Source organism: Elephantulus edwardii, unplaced genomic scaffold (genome assembly GCF_000299155.1).
Source record: "Elephantulus edwardii isolate Elephantulus edwardi_28Jun2011 unplaced genomic scaffold, EleEdw1.0 scaffold00052, whole genome shotgun sequence".
In the NCBI taxonomy this organism is placed as follows: Eukaryota; Metazoa; Chordata; class Mammalia; order Macroscelidea; family Macroscelididae; genus Elephantulus; species Elephantulus edwardii.
The window spans coordinates 17,572,091-17,588,835 of record NW_006399802.1 but is presented as its reverse complement, the minus strand read 5'-3'; the positions used below and the strand labels follow the sequence as shown (position 1 = coordinate 17,588,835).

Genomic DNA, 16,745 nt, shown 5'->3' with positions numbered 1-16,745 from the left:
GTTCTATTTAATTTTTAACAATTTCCAGTTTTCCAACATTCAAGCTACATACATTCAATGTTTCAATTATTAAATGATGTTTGTTATTGTTTTTCCTCATTTCACCTGACTTCCAGTCTGGGCTCTACCACTATGCTACTCTAACTGTCCTCTTTCCTTAGTGCTGATGGGGTTTTCAAAGGCCTGTTTTTTAGGAAGTAGATCTACTTCCTGTCATATGTATGTATTTGGGGGAAGACACATTTCAATCAGCCCTTTTTTGTTTTCATTTGGATTCTGATGACTTGATTTTTATTAACCAGATTTTCTTTATCCCTTTGTGTTTATAGGGTGGATGATAGAGTTTGATATTATTAGATATTTGGTTTCTGTGTGTGTGTCCTGTTGTTTTCACAGTCTGGATTAAGGCTGCTATTCATCAACTCCTGTGCACACCATTTCTTAATTTGAATAACTGTCCCTATGGGTTCATTTCAAAATAACCCATGTCCATGTTTAATAACTAAAGCATGTGTGTGGGTGGAAAAACTCTGTGGCCATAAATTTGAGATTAAGTTCTTCTCTGACCCATTGGTTCTTCTGTGATTTGGCTAGACTGAAATAAATAGTTGAAATGTTATACTCAAGCCAACATTTCCTTCTTTCTAGAGTTTCAGTCTATGAAGCCTAAGTAAATACTTCAAATAAATGAGACTTGCTAAATATGATTGATTTGGGATTACAATATAAATATGAATACTCAGTTACTTCAGAATACTCTTTTCTGTTTTATTTTTTCATTGTTTTAGCACTGAGGGTTTTTGGTAGCTTTTGGGGGTTCATGTTATTATTATGTTATCAAAGCGTACAATGAATACTATTAGAATATTTATAAGGGTTTTCATTTCAGTGTTGCAGGACATGATTTCCTCTAACAATATATTTTTTTACCTAAAATTTATTCATTTGTCCTGCATGCTGGGATTATTACTGGTTAAAATTAAGACATCTGTTTATTTAATCTTTTATTCGCTTACTTCATAGTTCTTTTTGGTCATTAATGTCTATCTGTACTTCATTGACTATGCAAAGGCTTTTGACTCTGTGGATCACAACAAGCTGTGACTGACTCTGAGAAGAATGGGAATCCCAGAACATTTGATTATGCTAATGTGAAATTTATACTTGGACCAAGAGGCATTTTCAGAACAGAGCAAGGAGACACTACATGGTTCAAAATCAAGAAGAGGGTTTGTCAGGGATGTGTTATGTCTCTATACCTTTTCAATCTGTATGCAGAACAGATCATCCGAGAGGCTGGGCTATACGAAGAGGAATGTGGCATCAGGATTGGTGGAAGAATCATCAACAACCTGCGTTATGCAGATGATACAACCCTGCTTGCTGAAACTGAGGAGGACCTGAAGCGCTTGCTGCAGAAGATCAAGGACTACAGCCTCCTATATGGACTAAAGCTCAACATCAAGAAAAGAAGGATTCTCACCACTGGGCCAATTGGCAGCATCAGTATGGATGGTGAAGAGATTGAGATAGTTGACAGTTTAATTTACTTGGCTCCACAGTCAACACTCTTGGTAACAGCAGCCAGGAAATCAAGAGACGAATTGCATTGGGAAAGTCGGCTGTGAGGGACCTCTCAAGAGTACTGAAGAGCAACGAATGATGTCAGACTGGAGACTAAGGTGCACCTGATCCAGTTACGTGCTATGCATCAGAGAGTTGGACAGTGAATAGGGTTGATAGAAAGAGAATTGATGCTTTTGAGCTGTGGTGCTGCAGAAGAGTGTTGAATATACCATGGGCTGCTAGGAGAACAAACAGGTTTGTCCTGGAGAGTGTGAAGCCAGAATGTTCCCTGGAGTCAAGGATTCTGAAGCTTCGCCTGACATATTTTGGACATGTTGCAAGGAGGGACTGGTCCTTGGAGAAGGACATCATGTTTGGCAGAGTGGAGGGGCTGCAAAGGAGAGGAAGACCTTTGATGAGATGGATCGATTCTGTGACTGGAGAGGAAGGAATAAGTGCATTTGAGATGGCTAAGTTGGCACAGGATAGAAGAGCGTATAGAGCTCTTGTACATAGGATCGCTATGAGTCGCAAGCAACTCAATGGCACATAACAACAACAACAACAGGATGAGACTAGAAGATGCAATCCCTGCAATCAAATATTTTATGATCTCACTTAATATATAGACATTCACAAGTGATGTTGTGCTTGTTACTATAGTAACAATACCTATAATTACAATGGATTTGCATAATGAAGCATCACTGTGGGCTCTGATGTAGATTTTTCAGTCTTATGCATAGTGGAAGTTGGAGAAATTTCAAAGATGAAATGAAATTTGATCTGGGTTTTTAAGAACTAGCTCTTGTAGCCCAGTGGTAAGCAGCTGTGCTATAATCCCAAAGGCTTGTGGTTTGAATCCACCAGCTGCTCTGTGGGATAATGGTGGGCAGTCCTCTTCTGTATAATTAACTGCCTCTGAAAACCTGCTGGGGAGCCAGATATTGGTCGGTTCTGACTCAACAGGAAACAACAGTGGAAGTAGATATTTGGGAAATGAGAAAGAGTTTGTGACAACTGCTGGCAAGCAAGCACAATGTATTCCAAACCTCCAAATAGACTGGTGTAGTTAGAATACAGTGTAAGAAGTAGCTGAGAGAAATAGGCAGGAAAGAGAAATAATAGTAAGGGATGTTCTTGTTGTTGTTAGGTGCCGTCAAGTTGAGTAGTGACCCTATAAACAAAAGATCTGAACCCTATTCTATTCTGTGCCATCCTCTCCCTTCTTGACACATATAGAGCCCATTGCGGCAGTCACTGTGTCAGTCCACTTGGTTGAGGGTCTTCCTCTCCTTCACTGACCCTCGGCCTTTCCAAGCATCATGTCCTTCTCCAAGGAATAGCCCCTTCTAGAAACATACCCAAAGTATGTGAGGTGAAATTTTATCTTCCTTGCCTCCAAAGAGCAGTCTGGCTTCACTTTCTCCATGACATATTGGTTTGCTCTTTTGGCAGTCCATGGGATATTCAGTACTCTTCTCCAACCCCATAGCTCAAAAGCATCAGTTCTTCTGTCATCCTTATTAATTGTCCAGTAAGGGATGAGGCTAAATGTATTATTTAGAACCATTGTTATACTCTGGAGTCAAAACCAACTCATAACTAACGCTCTAGCAGGCTTCCAGAGGCTGTAGATGGAATAGAAGGAGATTGCCATCTTTCTCCTGTTGAACAATTGATGGATTCGGACTGCATATACTTACATTGACAGTGTAGCTCTTTACCACTAGGCCACTGATTTTTGTTGTTGTGTACGTACCTTGCCATTGTAACCAACTCATAATTTACCCTCTAATGAGTTTTCAGAGGCAATAAATCACATAGGAGGAGATTGCTCATCTCTCTCCCTCAGAGCATCTGATGGGCTTGAACTGCTGTAGAGTAAACCAGAAAGCTCTCAGATAGCAGGTCAGAAAGGAAACCTGATGGAAGAGCAGCTACACCTGAGCTAAGTCCAAGACAATGAGATTGTTAGGTAGGTAGATGCAGAGGTGAAATGGATAGACATGCATGGATACTAAATGTGATAGACCAGAATGACGGCACCACAGATTAGTCCTGGAGTCAGAGCCAACATTTGGATTTCCTTGGAATTTTTTCCTTATCAAGTCAGTTCGTTATAGCCCATTTCTTTCTGCGTCTTTCAGCTCTCATTTTCATAGAGGTTCTGACTTTCTGAATCCTGGTGACACAAGCACCAATATATCAATGCCTGTTTTCTTATGATATGAGTAATAAATTCTGCATTCCTCTAGGCTTTCAAATAGAGTTTTCATTTCTTGGGTGTAAAGTATCTTTTCCAAGTCGTTCTGTAGACATTTTATGAGGTTTGTGGTTTTTTAATTTTTATCTTAGAATGTGGACCTTCTCATCTGAACCATTACTATTGAATATTGTTCCTTCTAGTACATGCAACTATTTAAATGGAAATTAATTCCATTCAAATGTAATCATAAATTCAGTGCCTTAATTGCAAATGCTCAGGAGCCACATATGACTAATGACTGCTGTGTGGAACAATTTCCATGGCCAGAAAATTCAGTGGGACAGTGCCAATCCGGACCCTCTGTTTTCAAGCATATATGTGGTCCATTTTTTAACTTTTTTTCACTCGTCACTAAGGTGGGTTGTCAGTTCATTTTTATAGTAATAATAGAGAGAAAATGCTATACTCATGCATCCTAACACTCATTTTGTGCAATTCTGAATTGCTTTTTACAAACACTAGGACCAAATCTGTTCATAGGGTTTCATCCAGGGTCCTCAGGCCTGTCTTTAACTGTTTTTGGTCAAACATTCTTCTAGGTTGTATATCCCTGGTGTGTCCACTTGCTGTATAGAGGTAACTCATGGTTGCTGAGAAGCTGAACACTGTGTCACTGATGTATCAAATGTGATAAATGTTTACCTATGGTGGACAGTGTTTGGTGATGCTCCCCATTAAATCAAACTCAGGAGCAGGAGTGGCATCCACTTCTGAAATAGCTTGCCTCTGGAACCCTACGAACCTGGAGAGAGGATGAAAGTTATACAAGTGTTCAGGTCTTTTATTCATAGGGTCGCTATGAGTCACCTAGAACTTGACGGCATTTAACAACAGGATCGAATACACTTTATTCATGAATAAGTCCTGGCTCCTTTGAAAAATTTTCTGGTAAATTGAATGAAAGATGTAGATAAATACAAGAATTAACTATTAAAAACAGGACTAAATCCTAGAAAACATTAATTAACCTGCACTAAGCATAAATGTGAGGGCTCTGGTAGCTTAGTGGCAAAGGGTTGTACTGCCAACCCACAGGCACATGGTTTGAATCCACCAGCTGCTCTGCAGGAAGAAGATGGACAGTCTCCTCCTGTGTGATTTATTACTTCTGAAAATCTACAGGAGGGTCAACTGTGAGTCAGTTCTGACATGATGGTACGTAACAACAATAAATAAAAGACTGGCGCAGAGAAATGAAAAAAGGAAGTGAAAGACTTAAGTTAAAACAAAGCTTACTGAGATGCTGAAGGGAGTAGAAAGCTGTAGACAGGGCAATAAGGTGACCGGTCATACCAAGGAGGTGCTACTTAGCGTAATTGTTTAACATTAACAGGGGAGCCAGTTGCCTGAGGATAAAACTCTGAAGGTAGGAAGAGATAGAATATAAGGATTAATGGAAGTGAATTCACAGAGAGGTGGGAAGAGTTGAGTTGCATTGTGAATATTGTAATTAATGTAAAGCAAAATGTGTATGAATGGTTGAATGAGAAACCAATTTGCTTTGTAATTGTTCCCTCAAATCACAGTAAGAATGGAGAAAAAGAAACCTACATAAGACAAAGGAACTTTGTATGAACATAAACCCAGTGCCATGATTATGAATTAAAAGTAGAAAGGAAAATAACACTGCATAAAAATAATTAAACAGAATAAAAGCTTGAAGACATTCTCACATAATTCACAAGACGGATGGTAGAAAAATCAAGAAAATAGAATGCATGAAGTGCAGAGAAATTGTGAACCAATAGAAGAAAAACTACTATTCTTAAAGAAAGGACTTTAGCAAATAAAAGCAAAAGCTACACAAAACTATAACACTTCTTTGAGATAAAGAATAACTGGTATTCAAATGAAAAGCATTCAGTAAATAACAAGTGAAACAAATGAAGTTTTGGAATTTGAAGGCTGAGGAAAATGTAAGCAATTTAAAGCTCTTAATGTCTTAAGAAGGGAAAAATATATAGGCTATTAAATGGAAACATTGACATAGTACACTAATTTTCTGCTTTTAGAGGACAGTAATGCTGACATATATTTGTTGTTATTGTTGTTATATCTTTTTGAGTCAGAGTCTGTTCATAGCTGGCCTTTCAGAGGGTTTTCAGAAGTCATAATTGCAGGAGAGTTGGTTCTCCTCTTTTTTCTGCTGGGCTGCTTGTTGATTTGAGCCACTTGCCTTTGGGTTGGCAGTGTAAATCCTTACCACTTGTTGTTAGGTGCTGTTGTGTCGAACGTGACTCATAGCGACTTTGTGAACAACAGATCTGCACCTTGTCCTTGTCTGTACCATTTTCACAGTCTACAGCTCACTCAAGCCCGTTGTTGCCGTCACTGTTTCAACCCATTTGGTTGAGGATCTTCCTCTCTCACTGCCCCTCCACTTTTCCAAGCATGAGGTTCCTCTCCAAGGAGTAAACTCTCCTAGCAACATGCCCAAAGAATGTGAGAGGAAACTTCATCTTTGCCTGCAAGGAGCACTTTACCTGCTCCTTCTCCAAGACATACCTGCATATCCTTTTGGCATTCTGTGGGCTCTTTAGCACTGTTCTCCAACACCACAGTTCAAAGGCATCAACTCTTCTGTTATCCTTAGTTACTGTCCAGCTCTCAGATGTATAGTAAAGAATGACTTCATTACTGTTCAATAATTTGGAGAGATCCCTGACGACAGACTTTCCCAGTGCACTACATCTCCTGATCTCCTTACTGTTGGTACCAAAACCAAGTGTATTGATTGTGAAACCAAGTAAGATGAAGTCATCAACAGTCTTAATCTTTTCTGCATCCATCATTATGTTGCCTGTTGGTCCTGTGGTAAAGATTTTTGTTTTCTTGGTGAGATGGAATCTATATTGAAGGCTGCAGTGTTTAACCTTCTGCAGCAAGTGATTTAGGTTCTCTCAGTTTCAGCAAGCAAGGAAATAATGAAACTTATTGATGAGTCTTCCTCCAGTTCTGATGCCATGTTTTCCTTCATGGAGTTCACCTTCTTGAATAATTTTCTCAACATACTACTAGTCCACCATCTAGCCCTCACACAGAATATCGTTTCATAATATCAAGGTCTTTAAAATATGACTTATTAGTGTCACACTTTTGCCATATGCTTTTGAGTTGATCCTGGCTCTTGGAACCTGAATATGCATTATAGCAGAACCATGCACTGTAGTGTTTTTTTTTTTTTTTTTTTTTTTTTGGAGGGGGCACCTGGATGTAGTGTTTTTAAATGACTTATTTTCAAGTCTTTCTTCAGAGATGTCTGTCTGTGAGGGAAGTTCAGGCCACCAACTTCTTGGTTCCTAGTCAAGTGCTTAACCACATCCACCGAGGGACTCAAAACCAAAAAAGTAGAAACTAGTGACTCATATGAAGCTGTGGTGGCACAGTCTCTAGGGAAATTTGCTGCTACCCCAAAGGCCACATTTCTGTGCTAGATCAAACCCAATAAGCAGTTCTGGAGGAGAAAGATATTCCTATCTTTCCTCCATGCATTTTATAGCTTTGAAAATGAAGGGTCAGCTGAGTTCATTCTGACTCAACGGCAATGAGTGAGTAGTGACTTAGTATCTTTGTTGTTGTTGTTAGGTACCATCGAGTTGAGCATGACTCATAACCACCCTATGAACAAAAGACCTGAACCCTATTCTATTCTACACCATCCTCACACTTCCTGACACATAAGAGCCCTTTGCAACAGTCACCATGTCAAGCCACATGGTTGAAGGTCATTCTCGTTTTCACCGGCCCTCCATCCTTCCTGGCATCATGTCCTTCTCCAAGGAGTAGCACCTCCTAGCAACATGTCCTAAGCATGTGAGGCTAAGCCTTATCATTCTTGCCTCCAAAGAGAACTCCAACTGCACCTTCTCCAAGACATAGACTATAGGTCAGACCATCAATTACTCATATTCAGTTCAAATTGAGGGAGAGGAAAATTAAAATAAGTCCACAGGAACCAAGATATGATCTTGGATCAATTCTATCTGAATTTCACGAGCATCTTAAGAATAGATTTGAGGCATCAACCACCAGTGATCAAAGACCAGATGAGTTGTGGGATGATAGCGAGTATATCATCCATGAAGAAAGCAAGAGGTCATTCATTACAAAAGCAGGAGAGAAAGAAAAAATTGTTAGTATCCTTAAGGCTAATTACAATGGATGTTAGCTACTGAGGCCCTACTACAGTTGATGGTATGTGTTTATTCTGTCAATACCATTTTTCAAAACAGCTCCCATGTGGCTTGACTTTGGGGGTTGGGATGCAGACTTGTGTAATGGTGATGGATCTCGGGTGTTAGGACAGCGTTATGCAACCCTGCATTTTTATCATTCTAATGACTATGGTTGGACAGAGGAAGCTTACTTCCCCTGTCAGCTATTTATACAAGCTAATCAGAGGCTTGATGCAATGCAGATGGTGATAACCTTGCACTAGACAGAGTTCGTGTTGAATTTTTCTTTGGCAGCAAAGAGTTTACTTCATTCATTATTCTATATTTCTCTTTCTTAAATAGAAATTCTCTTTCTTAAATGCCTCACACAAGGTAGCAGCTGAGGTAAACTATTTCAGTAACTGTAAAAAAAGGGAAATCAAGTACCGTGCCTGTACCGTAACACATTCCATAAGTTTCATCACAGATCTAATTACTTCTTAAATCTTTGGGATGAAAATTATTTCTCTGTTGGACTGTGTTGTTGTTCAAGAACGGTGAAGCACTAAGATTGGAGATGCAGTAAATTATTTTCAGTAAATCATCCTCCTTTCCTCTATCTTTCCAGGCCATTCCAAATCTGATATTGTGTAATTCTTTGCTTGGACTAGGAGTCCTGGTATTCTTCTTGCTCTTTTTAGCTTACTATATTGTCTTGCCAGGAGATATAAGGATTCCTGTAAACGCTTAGCAGTCTTCTATGAGAAAGGAAGACAAAAATAGAAAATAGAATTCTGTGTCGTTTGTCATGTGTGTAAGAGTTTTGTGTAAAGTGTTTTGTGTCTAAATCCTGACCTGGATGTTATTGACATTCTTCTCTTGGGTGTCTTCAATTTGGCATTGACACAGGATGAGCCTGGTTATAACAGAACGAAAGCCCTCTTGAGCCCGGACATCCTCACAGTCCCTCCTGTGCTTACGTCCATTGTTTAGTCACTGTGTCCAGCTGTCTCCTTGAGGGTCTTCCCCTTCTTCGCTGGCCCTCTCCTGCTTTTCCAAGTATGATGTCTCTTCTCAGGGTCTGGCCACTCCTGACAACATGTTCAGACTTTGTGAGACAAAGTCTCCCCTTTCTCACCTGTAAGGATCGTGCTAACTGTACCTCTTCTAAGATGGAATGTTTTGTTCTTTTGGCGATCCATAGTGCATTCACTGTTCTTCACCAACACCACAATTCAAAAGTATCACTTCTTCATTATTCACTGTCAAGGTTTTACATGCATATGAGGCAATTGAAATACTGTGGCTTCACTCAGGAGCAGCTTAAACTGTTATCCTTGCTTTTTTAGCACTTTAAAAGTTCTTGGCATTATGGCCGTTGTATGGACGAATGCCCATTATAGCATACGATTTGATTTCTTGACAATTTTCAACCTTGGACACCCAGAGGAGTATCATTAGGAGTTGGGAGAGTCTAACCAGCAGTAGGTTTGTTTGGGTTTTTTAGACAAATTATACTCATTAGTGTGAAATAAGATAAAAATTTTTATCATAATATCTATTAACATAAAAAAAGTAGAATCAAAGTGTCATTCTTCTTGCCTACTTCCTGAAAATCATACAGTGTTTTAAGAATTGTTGCTGAGGGAGCTCTGGTGGCCTAGTGGCAAGAAGCTGCATGGCCATCTCGAAGGCACTGAAGAAGGAGGGGCAATCTCCTCCTGTGCCAGTCAGATCTGAGTCGATGGTACACAACAAGAAAACAAAACAAAACAAAACAAAGCAGAAAAAAAATTGAAAGAATTATTGCTGGATAAAATGAAATTATTTCTAAGCATTTGCTAGAAAAAAAAATATCTTGTCACTGACTTACCTACCCATTTTTAATGAAAAGTGTCAAAAGCAAAGTGAATGATAATGATAGAGTCCCTACAGATTTTCTTGTGACTTTACTGTTTAAGGATATAAAACATCTGTCATAGTAAATGGAAAGCTTCTTTAAAAAGTTTCTTGTATCTGTTTCTTGAATAGTGTATAACCTTATAAAACATGATTCACTTGTTCTAAAATAACAAAGCTCAGATTTAACAAAGGATCAGATTTAATGAATCACTGTTTTTCTATACTACAATAGTACACCACCAAAAGCAGCTGATTTTGTGCTAATTCTGGGTGGCCCAAAATAGATGAGCTATTGAATCAATTCTACAATTTTGAATGAGCATTGGGAAAATAAACATTGTAGGCAGCTTAGCCGTCAGTTAGCTCTGATTGAAATGGCATGCTCCATTAAAGTTTGCATCCAGAAGCTATTGGGAAGCTGTTAGGCAGGACTATATTTATACATGCATTTCTTTTGTATGTTTGGAATATATAACCGCTTGCTCTCAGGTGAGCTTGAACTCACAGAGATGCCATATATACCAGAGAAGAGTTGTGTACCAAAGAATTGTCAGTGACTGAGTTGGTGATGGTGGATATTTTGCAAGTAGATGACCAGACTGATTTTTCAAGGTGTCTTTGAGTGGACTTGAATTTCCAACCTTTTTGTCAACAGCTGAGTGTGTTGGCCATTTGTATCACTGAGGGACTTCTCAGATTATGTGTGTGTGTGTGTGATCATGTACACACACGTACACACATGTACTCATATGTATACCAAAAAGCCAAAACTCAAGTCTCATAGTCACCCTCTGTCAGGTTCCTGACGCTGAAAAGCTTAGCCTTAGCCAGATGAAACCTTTTATCTTCTTCCTCTGAACAGATGCTGGATTCGAATATTTTGAATATTCCAAATACATATGTGGGTGAGTATGTTCATACGTTTACCTGCAAGTAGATACCTAGGCCTCAGATCATACTTTGTTCACATTTGGAAAGTCTGACAATCAATAAATAATAGTTTACTAGTAAATGAGGTTATTAACTAAAAAATAGTTTACCAGGAGATGATATTGTTAAGAAATTCACTCCACAAACATGTGTGGCCCTTCATTAGCAAATTAGATACCAGTAAAATGCTACCAGTAGTATGTTTTCAATGATTTTGATGTTTATTATGGTTGTATTAGACACCATGAGGGGCTGTATGCAGGCTATCTATGCTGATTTCCTTGCCCCTCCCTTGTCAATGATTCCTAACCCCAATCCTGTGAACTACTGATGTCGTTCACATGCAAGGAGAAGTGCTGATAGGCAATAAAATAAAAACCTCATGCTTTCTTTCTTTACAGCAAATTCTTCGTCATTCTAGAGAAAACTCAACAAAAGTCATATTTCTCATTACTGATGGCTATTCCAATGGGGGAGATCCTAGACCGATCGCAGCATCACTGCGGGATTTTGGAGTGGAGATCTTCACTTTTGGCATCTGGCAAGGAAACATCCGGGAGCTGAATGACATGGCTTCCCCTCCAAAGGAGGAACACTGTTACCTACTCCACAGCTTTGCAGAATTTGAGGCTTTAGCTCGCCGGGCACTGCATGAAGGTAATGGACTCCTGGTGGCATAACAAATGTGCCTTGAAATGGGGTTACCTTTGCTCCTCCTGCCTGAAACCCCATGGAGAGTCCAACCAAATGTTCATGAAGACTTAGATGAGCGTGATAAACATTTATCCTTGTGAGATGAGCTGAGTTTCAGGAATAGAGATGACATTTTGACCTCACAATGAGGTACTGGTTTTACTGCTTTTAACAGCTGTGATATACTGTCATTAAAAGCCCCATACATTCCCACCTGGAACTATTAGAATCAATGGAATGAATTTAGGTGTGTTTCAAGGCCACACAGAGAGTGGGAAGCCCTGATTTAGAGCTCATTTACAGTGAGCTGGACAGATGAAGTAAACATTCAGAGGCATGCGTAGAGAATCTCACTGGAACATTTCCAGAAATACACATGATGATACAGGGACAATAATTACTTGACATATGCTTCTTGATTTGGCAATTTGAAGATGTCTTATTTCCCCCTTTCTGGCTATCACTTTTGAATCACCCAAACTTAAAAATTGGGTCTGTTCTGATTTTGCTTCATCAGCCATGACTGAACTAATCTGAGCCAGCTGTAATCTGTTGATTTGAGTTCTTTGTCAACCATTTATGAGGATGTTAAACTACCTTCTCTTATGTGGATGGTGATCCAGAGGAAAACACAAACTGGGAGAAGACGTAAGATCTAGACTCAAACTAAAGTGATGTTGCCAGTTAGACTTGATCCTTGCATGCACAAGTTCAAGTTGATGGTATTTCTTTGCAGCATGGGGTTGATTAGAGATGCTTATAACCAGCAGGTCAAGCCGAATCTAGTTCCAAGAAAAGAGTATAGAACAGACTCTCAGCCAGTGGCCTATTCTATACAAAAAGGATTTACCTCAGCAAAGTTAATGGAGGTTAATGGAGTTAGTGAAGTGGGCAAGGATTTAGGGTGGGACTTAGAAGTAGCCAGAAAATTGATTTTTTGAAAGTAGTGTAAATTTTAGATTGCAGAGATGATGATATTGGCTCAGGATAGGGCATGGTTCAGAGGTGTTGTACATAGGGTGCTATGAGTTGCAGATGATTCAGTGGCACATAATAACAACAACACGGTTTAATGAGGTCAAGTTTTTTGTTACGGTTTTAAGTTTGAATCTCAGTTCTACCTGAGTCACAGTGAGTTTTGTCCAGGGCTTTAGGGTTTGTTTGTTTTGGCTTTAACAAACAAATCAGTTTAATTTTCTTATGTTTTCGCTCTGGTGGCCTAGTGAGTAAAGAGTTGTGCTGCCAACCCAAAAGCAGAGGGTTTAAATCTATCAGCTGCTGTTTGGGAGGGAGACAGGCAAACTCCTCACATGGGATTTACTGACTGTGAAGCCCCGCTAGAGGGTTAGATAAGAGTCTTTTCTGACTAGACAGTACATAGCAACATTTTAGGAGACCAGAAGTACAGATTCAAGGTGTCAATTTTAGGCAAAGACGCCCTCCCTCGGTCATTTCTGGAGTAAGGTCCTTTATTTTTCAGCATCCTTGGAGTTCTCCATGAATGTCAAGGAGTTTCCTTAAATAGAGACTTGAATCCAGAAGTACACACTCCACTCCTGGCAGGTCTTTCATGGAAGTACTGTGGTCTCTTTAGCTCATTTTCCTCTCCTTTTAACTCTAGTGAGGTAAAGTTTTATAGTCCACACCATAGGACACTCCCTTAGATAGAGGAGGGCTGTAATGGGATTAAGTGATGTTGTTGTTATGTGCCCCAAAATTTGTGTATGTAATAATAAAAAGTGAAAACTATATAATGATCACCTGTGATCCACGATCAACACTCTTGGCACCAGCAACCAGGAAATTAAAAGACATATTGTGCTGAGAAAGTCTGTTGTTAGAGACCTCTCCAAACTACTGAAGAGCAATGATGCCAGTCTGGATACAAAGGTGTGCCTGATACAGGCTGTGGTCTTTGCAATTACTTGCTATGCATCAGAGAGATGGACATGACTAGGGAGGATGAAAGGAGAATTGATACTTTTGAGCTGTGGTGCTAGAGAAGGGTATTGAATATACCATGGACTGCTAAGAAAATGAACAGGTTCATCCTAGAGAGGGTTAAGCCAGGCTGTTCCTTGCAGGCAAGGATTCTGAGGATCTGACATACTTTGGACATGTTGCAAGGAGGGACCAGTCCTAGGAGAGGGACGTCATGCTTGGGAGGGTGGAGGGTCAGCCCAGGAGAGCAAGATCCTCTTCAGGGTATTTGGGGTAGGTGTGTCAGAGACAGTGAGGTTGGCACAGGGTTTAGGGCTGTAGTACAAAGGGTTGGTGATGAGTCGCAGGCAACTTGACAGCATATAACAACAAACAACATGATCTGATAAACCAAATATTTCTACAAATAATTGTAAAAGAATAAAAGTAGAGATGGATTGATACAGTAACTAGGGCAGTGGGGGTAGATGAGACTGACTCAGGACAGAGCAGGCTTCAGAGCTGTTGTACATGGGGTCGCTATGGGTCACAGGTGGGATGTGCTGTGCAGATCTTTTCTAGAGATCAAAGGTCAGAGAAAGCAGAGCAGCCTCAGTCTCAGTAAAGTCAAAATCTCTTGGATCTCAAGGTGTAGAGCATGGATTCTGGGGTTTCTAAGGCTAGAGTTACAGCCTCTTTCTTGCTCCAGCAGATGTGACAAAAAGCTCCTTAGCACTACCAATCAATGCTCAGACACATCCCACTCCTCTAATAAGTCTTTGGGCCAGAGCTTTGGATAAATTCATCCTGGTTCCTTTCATGGCCAACAAAGTAATACAATAACAGACCTGAATTTTCAAAATGTGGGTAAACTGGATCACTAACCAGAATGGGGAAATATTATGAGTGGAAGCCCTGCTAGAAAGCTAATATCCCTCTTAGAAAACAAGGGCAGCTTGAACAATGCATAACAAGCAAGTGTCTTGACTGCCTGAGTAAAAACAGCAGTGCCTGCTTAAGGATGGCTGCTGTGCTGTTTTGAGTGTATGTTGCTTCCACGTCCTGGCAATAATCCATGCTCAGGCTCCTGAAAGGGCACACCATGCTTTCTAGGAATCTCCCATCTTTACAGTTTAAACCGACCATTTTCCCATTTCTGGCTACCATTCTGGATCATCTAAATTTTAATTGTTTCTATTCTCCTTTTGCTTTGTCAGCTATGGACATGTAGTTTAATTTTTGGATGTCTTGGGCCTCATGTTGATTTCTTGTTGCTGTTTTTGTTTGCCATCAAGTCAGAACTGACTCATGGCTGACCCTCCAGTGGGTTTTCAGAGGCAGTAAATCACATGGGAGGAGGCTGACCATCCTTCTCCTGCAGAGCAGCTGTTGTATTTGAACTACCTGCCTTCAGGATTGCAGTGCGGCTTCTTACCACTAGGCCACCAAGTCTCTCCCTCATAGGAACAAAAAATAGTTCCTGCTTTGTTACATTGCTGTAAGGACTAAATCAATTAGTACATATAAAAAGATTAGACTAGTAATTGGCAGTTTTATTTAAGCCCTCATCTACCACTGACTTTACCTTACATCACTAACCTTCCATTTCTTCTGATCCTCAAATGGAGAGTGTAGTAGTTACGAATCAAAAATCAAAACCCACTGACCTCAAGTCTATTTTGACAGAGTAAAACTGTCTCAGTTAGTAGCCTGTCACTTTAACTGTGTGTCACTGAGTCTAACTAAAACAAAGTAAAATATTACTTATATTACACTAGTATATCAACTATTGTTTCTAGCATGTGACAGAAATTCAACTAAATGGGAAACAGAATGGTGGTGTTTGATGATTTGAGGTATTATTAGATAGGATTCTAGGGCTACAGATGTTGTTATAGGTGTTGTGAAGGATTAAGTTCCATTCTTGTCAGTTCTCTGCTGCTTTGAAGAGAGATGATCCAGAACCTCAATGGAACAGAGCCTTTGAAGAAAGCATTTTGGTTACCATAACTCAATAGGGTATTGGGAGACACCACTTTTATTACAGTAAATTAATATCTAACGTGTATGTGCTTTTGGCTGAATGTCTACACTTGATAAGGGGAAACACTGTCTTTATTGAAAAGACATGATCAGTTAAAAGGAAGGGAGCCTCATTTCCCTTGCCTTTATGTTTTGTAACTTTCAGTTTGAATGGATCCATCCTTGGTTTCAAGATTGTCCCATGCTTCTGACCATTCTTGATAGACATAAGATAAGGAATCCCAATTTTCTCCAAATGTATCTAGTCCACTCCTCTGTCTCCCAGACCTGAATGGTAGTGTTCTAGTCCTGGTTCAGTTTTTGTTTTGCCCTCATTTTCTCCACTGAGGAACTCTGGTGACGTAGTCAGTAGGGAGTTGTGCTGCTAATCCAAAGGCGGAACCTGGTGGTTCAGATCCACCAGCGATACTTGGGAAGAAGATGAGCCATCTCCTCCCAGTGTGACTTCCTGCTTCTGAAAACCCACTGAAGGGTGAGAGAGGAGTCGATTCTTTCTCACCAGCAGTTATGAATTAGTGAACTTGCTCCATTACCAAGTAAACCTGAGAGCCATGCCTCTGAGCTCAGTGCTGGGCATTCAGTTGCAGTGCATGCTCTGTTGGATAAGCAGTAATAGAGTGCCTGGATTTTCTGGTCACTTTCCCTGTGGGCTGGAATCTCCCCAGTATTTTGCCTTTATCTAGTGTTCAGAAAGTCAAGGACTGCAGTCTTCAATATGGATTGAAGCTCAATATCAAGAAAACAAAGATTCTTACCACTGGGCCAATTGGCAGCATCAGTATGGATGGTGAAGAGATTGAGATAGTTAACAGTTTTCGTTTACTTGGTTCCACAGTCAACACTCTTGGTAACAGCAGCCAGGAAATCAGGAGACGAATTGCATTGGGAAAGTCAGCTGTGAGGGACCTCTCAAGAGTACTGAAGTGCAATGATGTCAGGCTGGAGACTAAGGTGCGCCTGATCTTTGCAGTTACGTGCTGTGCATCAGAGAGTTGGACAGTGAATAGGGATGGTAGAAAGAGAATTGATGCCTCTAAGCTGTTGTGCTGGAGAAGAGTGTTGAATATACCATGGACTGCTAGGAGAACAAACAGGTTTGTCCTGAAGAAGGTGAAAGCCAGAATGTTCCCTGGAGTCAAGGATTCTGAAGCTTCATCTGACATACTTTGGGCATGTTGCAAGGAGGGACTGGTCCTTGGAGAGGGACATCATGTTTGGCAGAGTGAAGGGGCGGCAAAGGAGAGGAAGACCCTTGATGAGATGGATCG

The 16,745-nt window shown here is 40.2% G+C and overlaps 1 protein-coding gene across 1 annotated transcript in view; it reads left to right on the top strand.

The window, feature by feature from the left end:
• SVEP1 (sushi, von Willebrand factor type A, EGF and pentraxin domain containing 1) overlaps positions 1-16,745 on the top strand; it is a 212,502-nt gene that overhangs the window by 27,781 nt on the left and 167,976 nt on the right. Inside the window, exon 2 of the mRNA XM_006886929.1 lies at positions 11,223-11,478. Within this exon, the coding sequence (XP_006886991.1) occupies positions 11,223-11,478 (256 nt within the window). The remainder of the gene's footprint in view (positions 1-11,222; positions 11,479-16,745) is intronic.